Here is a 9,084-nt window from a genome sequence, read left to right as displayed (position 1 = left end):
TCTGTCTTCTTGGTGCTTGGGGGGGGGTCAACAGTGGGAGGGCTTCTGATGTCCTGGCCCCACTGGTGGACCTCCTGATGGCACCTGGTATTTCTGGCCACTGTGTGACACAGAGTGTTGGACTGAATGGGTCTTTGGCCTGATCCAACATTGGCGTCTCTTATGTTCTTATGAGGGTGTGCATGAGAGAGAATTCTTGATCAGCATAAGATTAAAATCCAGATTTCCAGCCAACTGCCGGTCGATCAGATAGTGGTTTTCCGACTGTGCAACAAGGAAACTAGAGGTCCCTAAGAGGTTTATTGGGGTTTTCTTCATCAAAAGGTCAGTCATGGTGAGCAGTCTTCCCAAAGAACAGCCAATCCACCACTACTGGAATCTGTAGACCCAGGTGAGCATTGTCGGATTCTCGAGCATACTTTAAATGTGAGACCCGACAAGTTCCCTACAGCACATTCTAAAATCCTCTCTAATGTGGCAGACAGACGAGTACCTCAGAAGGCTGGTTACTGTGGAAAGAATTCCCAGGGGCTGACGACCTTGATTGCCCAGACTAGCCTAATCCCTTTGCGTTTCAGAAGCTAAGCAGGGTTGGCCTTGGTTAGTACTTGGATGGGAGACCACCGAGGAATTCCTGAGTCACTATGCCAAGGAAGGCAATGGCAAACCACCTCTGTTCATCTCTTTCCTTGAAAACTGTATGGGGCCACCGTAAATTGGCAGCAACTGGACAGCATTTTACACACACGATAACGATTGATCTGATCAACTCCAAGTAGGAGGGTTTTGCTTTTTTTTAAAGATGCAAAGTTTTTCACCACAATTCCAGCAAGCGGCTCAAAATGTGGCTGCCCACTCTGACGAAACTAATCAGGTGAGGCTGTTGGGATGGAGCCCTGGCAGGTAATCCGTGCTATAAAAGCCGACACGTATCAGCCATCTGTTCCCCCAAAGAGGCGGAGAATGATGGTCGTGGTTCCCCTTGGGCATACGGCCCAGCCTGTGCAAGGATCTTTGGACAAGGTCCAAAACATTTTTGAACTGGACCCTGTAATTTGACATTGCTCAGCCCAGTGTCTCTCACTGACTTATCCAAACAGCTGGGAATAAGTCTTTGCGCAGAAGGAGCTGGCTATGGGCTAGCTTCTCCTAAAAAAGAAAAGAAAAAAGACAGGCGTTTGAAAAGAACCGTGTAAAATTCAGCCATGGCAGGCAGCGGAGAGAAGTTTCTGTCAGACTGCTATGATAAATGAAAGGGCTCTTATGGCTCAACTATTTGTTTAGACCTCTTGTTTCAGGCTGCAACGCTGCACAAAACTAGCATTGAAGCGTCTCCCGTTCAAACATAACACAGTCTGACAATGATCAGCCCACTGGGCTTTTCTTAAGAGAAGGCCATATTGTTCTGCTCGGGGAAAGTGCTCCTCGCGCTGTAGATGTCCCAAGACATGAAGGAAAAGCACAGCATGAGGAAGACTTTCCAGTACATTAGTACTCTATGAAAGGAACTGACCACTCGAACATTAATATTGCCTTGTCCGAAGGACTGACAGATGGGGAAAGAACCATAGAAGAGACAGCTTGTTTCCTCCAGCTTTGTTTTGATAATCGAAGAGTTGGTCAGGGGAGGGGAGGGGGGATCCCAGATTTAATAGCTAGTGTGCGGTATAATTGGAGGTAGATGTTTGCACTGCCAAGAGCGTAGCTCCTCCTTCCCTTTTTCTGCAATAAATATAAAGCCACAGCCGAATGTTTACTTTGGAACTGCTTGTGACATTAAGCATTTTGTACACCGGCTAAAGCCATTAATACCAAACAGGTTTCAGCTAATGGCTTTTGAGTGCTCTTACTTTTTTTTTTTTTTTTTTTGTGAATGCTGCAGGTTTTTGAAGCTGTTGAGGCCCATGTTTATAAGGCACTGAAATGTGTGGACTGCAAACACTGTACAGGAAGAATACTTTTTTTGAAGTATCAGTCAACAAGGATTGAGCTTGGGCAGCAATCTAGGCATGCTCCAAAGTACCTGAAGTTCCACTGATCCATTGTTAATGTACACCAAAATTAATATGGTCACAGTGCATAGACATGCAAAAATAAATCCACAAGAACTGTGCACAGTGCGCTCAATATTTCTTTAACAAAAATTGTGAAGTTATGAATATGAAAGTAGAAAAGTAATAATAATACATTCAAATTATATATTCAGGTACATAAAGATAGAAGGTGACAACAACGGGACGGTAGTCTCTGGAATGTTATTTCATTGTACAATTACCAAGATGCAAGCATTGATGTTTCTATATATATTATACTATTTTTTGGCTTATAGACTATTGGTTAGAAGAAGACGTCTGTCGAAACGGCACTGCATTCTGGAGACTACCATCCCGTTGTTGTCACCTTCTATCTTTATGTACCTGAATCTATAATTTGAATGTATTATTATTACTTTTCTACTTTCATATTCATAACTTCACAATTTTTGTTAAAGAAATATTGAGCACACTGTGCACAGTTCTTGTGGATTTATTTTTGCCACTGATCCATTGTACAGATGGGTAAGGTCAGCTGCTGTCCATACCCACGCATTCTCTGCTGTTGCCCCAACATGGTGGAGCACCCTGCCCAAGGAAGTCTGGAGGGCTCATATCAGTCTGCAAAAATGTGTTCCGTGAAGTGTTTTATAAAGGGGATATTGTCAATTTAGAAGTCTGTGGAAATGCTAAGAATTTAGGCTTGGCCGGCCTCCTGCTAATGGGGGGGGGGGACTCCCCGCTGGCAAGCCCTATTGCCTGCCACCACATCTAGCATTTGCTCCGCTGTTTTACCAAACCCACACTGGAAGAGAAAAAGATGTGGCTCAAAACCACATACAAATACCCCTGCAAAGTCACCCCTGAATGGCCATGAAACAGCCATAAATCTATGCAGACAGCTACCATAAAACCGAGAGATCAAAGGAGGTGAAAGCGGCATAAAATCCAACACTCAAGCAAAGTGAAAGTGGCATGCCATGCAGAGGGGGATTTCTGTTCCAGCCTGGGTCTGGTAAGACAGTGGAGCAAACGCTAGACGCAGACTGGGTTTATGATGAAAATTAGAAGCTTCATGTCAGGGAAGAGATTTCCATAGGCAAGTCTGAAGTATGTGCTCAGCACTGGCATCCTTAGGAGAGCCAGTCTGGTGTAGTGGTTAAGTGTGCAGACTCTCATCTGGGAGAACTGGGTTTGATTCCCTACTCCGGGCCATGAGGTGCAAGCACGGGGTCAACATGGTGGCCCGTGTCCTCCTCCTTGCAGCCTGCACCTGCCGCTGCACCCCCCAATGAGCCGTTGCCCAGTCTGCTGCCACCCTTGCCACCACCGCCCTCCCCTGGCTGCTGCCCCCCGAGGCCTGGCCCACCGCCCTCCCCTCAGCCAGCCCTTTGCCGCAGGTCCTTCAGCCGTGCCACTGCTTCTCCAACCTGCCTCCGCTCACTTTGGACAACATCAAGGAGCATGTCCTGTACGTGCTGAAGCTGTACGATGAGATAGACCCCGAGAAGTTGACAGTTGACTCCCACTTCACGAAAGACCTGGGCCTGGACAGCCTGGACCAAGTGGAGATCACCATGGCAATGGAGGATGAGTTTGGCTTAGAAATCCCCGACGTTGAGGCTGAGAAGCTGATGTGTCCGCAGGAGATTGTCGATTATGTATCTGATAAGAAAGACATGTATGAATAAGGGCTTGTCGATCTGAGCAGGCAATTCTGTTCCTCCCCGAGGGCTTGGAGGTTGTCCACAGGAAGGCAACATGTCGGTGAGCAAAGAACACCCTCTCCTTCACCATTCCCTGCTGCTCTCAGATGACTAGTTGTCGTGGTTGTATTTAAAGCTGTATCAATATCTATGTTGACGTTCGGATTCCCCACTCCTTCACTTGCAGCTGCTGGATGACCTCGGGCAAACCATAGTTCTGTCAGAGCTGTTCTTGAAAGAGCAGTTCTTGAAAGAGCTCTCTCAGCCCCGCCTACCCCACAGGGAAAGGAGTTTGTAAGCCGCTCTGAGACTTCAAGTGAAGGGCGGGGTATAAATCCAATCTCTTCTCTTCTCTCTTCTAAGTCTGTTCAAATCAATGGGTAACTTGCTCAGGTGGTGTAACCACCACCCATTGAAATCAGTGGATCCTGAATGGACTCAGCCTTGGCTGTACTGGGCATATATTCTCACACACAGCAGCATTGGTAGATGAATGAAAATATATGAATTCCATTTAATGCAAGCTTGGGAAATAAGGTCGCAATCCACAAAGAAGGTTTTGCCTCTTCCAGTCCTGTGGGAGAACATCCAAAAACAATGGACTAAAGAAGTTTATATCTTATTGCAGTGGTGACGAACCTATGGCACGCATGCCAGAGGCGGCACTCAGAGCCCTCTCAGTGGGCCATCGCCCCAGCCAGGCCCAGACCATCATTAAAGTGTGGAATTCTCCGCCAAATAATTTTAAGTAAATGAAAGCATTTGGGATTGCTTTCCTTACTTTGTTTGGATCATCTTATGTTAATGTATGAGTTGTTTTTTCTACACTAAAACTTCAGTATTAAGGTTAAATTGCTGTGTTGGCACTTTGCGATAAATAAGTGTGTTTTGGGTCGCAGTTTGGGCACTCGGTCTCTAAAAGGTTCACCATCACTGTCTTATTGGTTAATATATTGCCTATTTCATGGAGCTTGATCCATCTGAGATTAACCTCTTTGAAATGTTATGGATCTCAATGAGAGGGATATAAAAGTCTCTCATTGGAAGGAATGGAATTTAAGAATCCTTAACCTACATATGTTTCATTTTTTTTTCTTGTTGTCTTTTCTTTTTTCAAAAGGACATCATCATCTTTGAGGCTTTAGGAAAATGTGCAACTAAGACTGAGATGAGCTTGAGTATTGGAGGAGCAACAACTATTGAGACCACAAAAGTAACCATGGGCTCCCTAAAGCTAGAACAAGCAATTATGCTCTGCAGTGCATTTCTAAGGGATAGCAGACATTTGTGGAATAGCAAGATTTTCAGAGTATAAGTTTTCAAGAGTCAAAGCACCCTTCATCACATACTGAATGGAGACGTCCGAGTCCTTTTATCCTAGTGAGAAGGGGGAGGGGTGTTGTAAAGAAGGCTTGTCAACAATGCAGAGGTTTCATGCATATGGTAATCAGATTGATTAGAACAGAGGGGAAATACCTGGGGGCAGAAAATTAGCATCTGTAGTGAGATAAGAATCCTATGTCCCTGTTCAGCGGTGTGTGTGTGTGTGTGTGTCTATTGTTCTGAACTTGTGAATGAATTCAAGTTTAGCAATCTTGTGTTGTAATTTACCATTGAAATTTCTTTGTTTGAGGACTGCCTCTCTTAGGTCAGCAGTGGAATGACCTGGAAGATTAAAATGTCCTCCCACTGGTTTTTGAGGGCTGCAGTTTTAAATGTTGAATTTATGTCCATTTATTATTTTGTGTAGGGTCTGTTTGTCCAGTGTTTAAACTGGAAGGAACATTTGATGTTATAGCTAATGTTGGAAGATGGGCCTGTGGATGAACCTGAGATGATGTGGCTGATGTTGTTAGGTCCAGTTACTGTGTTGTCAGAGTGGATATAAATTCACATGGCTGTTCACCTAATACTAACCAGTTGATATTTTATGTAACATTATGCTACATTTTATTCAAACTTTATTTGTATAGATAATGGTTACATTTTATATCACCCATATATCTATTTCTCAAGTGTGACCGGATCTGCAGATATCTAAATCTTCAGATCGGGTCCACACTGAATGAAAGGAGATTTTTCTGCAAACTCTGGGGACCCTCACATTTCCAGGAGAATCTTAAAGTTTTAAAAATACATTGCAGGTGTTTAACCCCCCCTCCCAACAATAACATTATCTGTGCATGTGCAGTTTACTTACCTGTGTAGTGACATGGCCCTCTTGCTGGTTGCTGGGAGCCCTGCTGTCCAATTCCCCATTCATTCAGAGTAAATCCACGTTTGATGAACAAAATAGAATTTATTAAAAGAGATGGTTAGATCAGGAACACAATCATTGTTAGTAATGACTACAAAAGTCCAAGGGAAACATAATAAAGGAACTTGAACCGAGACAGGACCAATGAGCCCAGTTCCCGCTGGCGGGAGTGTGATAAGTCTTAGCGCCCTTTCCTTGGGAACACAACGGTTCATACTACATAAACACTAGCTCATTCTCAGGCCTCAGAATATATAATAAAGAGAGCAAGCCATAACTCCTTCCCACCACCAGCTGGTTAACCTTGAGCAGTTCCGCGGTGTGCTAGCAACAGAAAGTAAACACCTACACAAGGGGCAACAGGAGGGGGGTTGAATCGAGTACAGTATACCATGCAGAATAAAACATACAACATAATGGCAGCTTGCTGCCACCTGCCACCAATGCTGTCTGTGTGTATGTGTACAGGTAAAATCTCACCTGTTTAGAAGGGAGTAGAAAGCTGGATTTAGTCCCTTCATGCCGTGTTTCCTGTTTTAAATAATTGACCAGCAGGCCTTCCGCTTTTAAACTGCACGACCCACATCAAAGCCCTTGCTACTCCATGGGTGTGCTATTGGAGGAGAGCAATCATAAGCAAGAAGAATCTCATACTTAAAATTTGCCCTTTGTATTATGTATTTAATTGTCCCAGGCTTTTTCAACCTGACATGTAAAACAGAAGTTAGAAAATGTCACCATTAAAAAACATGTACTATTTTCTAAACAGAACTTAACATCAGTATTCAAGAATTATTAAATGGCGATTGGTCCTTGAGGTTTGAAGGGAGAAGTTTTATGTGCCAGAGGAGAGACAGCAAGGCATTGGCCTAGTTTGTCTCAATGGAAAGCAAACTGGTTTTCGAAACCTGGATGACCTGGAAGACTGATTATTTATTTATTTTTTTTGTCTCCCTGATATCCAGTTCTGAAAAACACCATTTTTTTTCAGGGTACACATCCCTACGAGGGTGCCTTAATCCATGGACAATTTCCACTGTAGCCCGAGCCACTCTGTCTGTTTACAACTTCTGTATGTCAATGAAAAGTCAACAAAGGTTTCCGTGATGTTTCTTGGTTATCCCAAATGTCCTGGAATTATTAAATGACCCCAAAGAAGCTGCTAGTGAGGAACTAAGTGGGAACAGAAGATATTTTCTTTTGGGAAATATACATGTGGATGGTTTGTGATTGGATTTCTAAAATGCAAGTAAACATTGTTGATGAGCACAATATTTTTCAAATACCCCATTGGTGCTAACACAGGTGTTGATAAAATCCTGATGGCTTAGCTACAAGGGGTAACTAAGCAATGGTGTACAAGCACAGGCCTAAATGTAAGCTTACTTCAATATCAGTTTGGGGAAGTGTTTGCCGAATGACTGCCTTCGTTAAAGATAGTGGGAATTCATATCACTGTTTCTGAGGAATATAGGGGAGAGGAGGACTGAAAAGTTCTCCGACTATTTATTTATTTATTTAATAATATTTTTAAAGAGCCTGTCCACATTGGCCAGATACTCAAGGCAATATGCAAGCTACAATGATCTATAAACTCAATAAGACAAAAATGCATTAAAAACACAATGAAACAAAGTGTGGTAAAAAAAAATTCTCTGTAGTCTAACTCTAAATACTTCCAAAAGAAGAATGTTTTCATCTCTCTCTTTAAAAGAATCTATTCTCAGGTTCTAAAATATGTCCCCTCCCCACATTGTTTATCCTCAGCATCTGATGCTTATTTATTTATCATCTCTGTCTGTCTAGCTACCATTCCTAGGATGCCTTCCCCCCATTAGGTCCCTAAGGCAATGAACATGAAGCATTTAAACATCTCAATATTAAAAAATTATAATAAATCATATAATAAGTTATATATACAATAGTTCAATAAAATATATAAACGGACATGACACTAAAAATCAGGGAGGAGGCCAAGAACAGTTGTTGGGAGCATGCCAAACATAACTTTTAAAAAAAAGGCTTCGTCTGCTGGTAGAAGACAGCAGTCGAGGGTGACAGAAACATTTCTCAGGGGAGGGAGTTCCAAAGTTTTGGCACTGTAACTGAGAAGACCCTTTCTTGGATTTTGGCGCCAAAAGCGCCGCACACGGGACTTGAGAGGGGGTGGGGCAGTGTAGGCTTAAAGCCCAGCCCCGCCTCTCCGCACCAGCAGTCCCGCGCGGTTCGTCGGCCCACCCTCCCGCCCTGTTAGTAGTGCAGGTGTTTGCTGGTCGCCAGATTTTGGGGCCGGGTAGGAATTTTTCACCCCTTCCTGATTGGCGCTTGGAAGGGGTGTTTTTGCCTACCCTGTACTTCGGCAGTGATGCAGGTGTTTTGAAGGGTGGGTCGTGTAAGCTAGATGGTCACTTTTGTGTAGGCAGGTTGCTATGCGGTATACAGATTGCGGTCCGGTGAGCACCAGCTGACACCCATCTTTGGGTTTTAAGGGGTCCTGTGAGTACAGTCTTTGTGCCTTGCGGTACGGGGCGGGGAAAACGGACTGCCTTCGGGACGGCCCTGTTTAGGTCCTCTCTTTGAGCCTTGCGGCTTGGGGGGTGGGGCTACAGGGTTGTCTTGCAATGGCTAGCCGGCCGGATGGTAGCCCCTGCAGTGGGCTCCCACCCGGGGCAGGGTGGCTCGCCCTATTGACAAGGTAAGGGAGGGGTCCTTGACCTCTGGCCTTGACCATAACGCAATCTGTTTTGCCCTTGCCTTTGGTTCCAGTTAAGATTGTCAGTTAATAAAGTGGCCCTATATTCAAACCCAGCACTTGTGTCTGCCTCGTTATTCCGGCTTGGGGGGCAAACGGGTTCCCAAAGCAGGGCCTGCAGAGATGGCCGGAGTGGACAGGTAATTTCATAAGGCAGTCCTTAAGGTATGTTGGCCCCAAACCGAATAGGGTTTCAAAGGTCAATACCAGCAACTGAATTGGGCCCAGAAACAAACTGGGATCCTGTGTGGATGGAACGAGACAGAAGTGATGTGATCGCAAGACCCACTCCAGTCAACGTTCTGGCCACAGCATTCTGAACCAACTGTAATTTCC

The 9,084-nt window shown here is 44.4% G+C and overlaps 1 protein-coding gene across 1 annotated transcript in view; it reads left to right on the top strand.

Moving 5' to 3' along the window:
• The window catches only part of NDUFAB1 (NADH:ubiquinone oxidoreductase subunit AB1), an 11,934-nt gene extending 8,210 nt beyond the window's left edge, over window positions 1-3,724 (top strand). Inside the window, exon 2 of the mRNA XM_015413318.1 lies at window positions 3,434-3,724. Coding sequence (XP_015268804.1) covers window positions 3,434-3,724 — 291 coding nt within the window. The remainder of the gene's footprint in view (window positions 1-3,433) is intronic.
• Window positions 3,725-9,084: the final 5,360 nt, after the last annotated feature.

The sequence above is a fragment of the Gekko japonicus genome, unplaced genomic scaffold, assembly GCF_001447785.1.
Source record: "Gekko japonicus isolate JY-2015 unplaced genomic scaffold, Gekko_japonicus_V1.1 scaffold60, whole genome shotgun sequence".
Taxonomy (NCBI): domain Eukaryota; kingdom Metazoa; phylum Chordata; class Lepidosauria; order Squamata; family Gekkonidae; genus Gekko; species Gekko japonicus.
The sequence above is the reverse complement of the archived record's forward strand: the minus strand, read 5'-3'. Positions and strand labels throughout refer to the sequence as shown.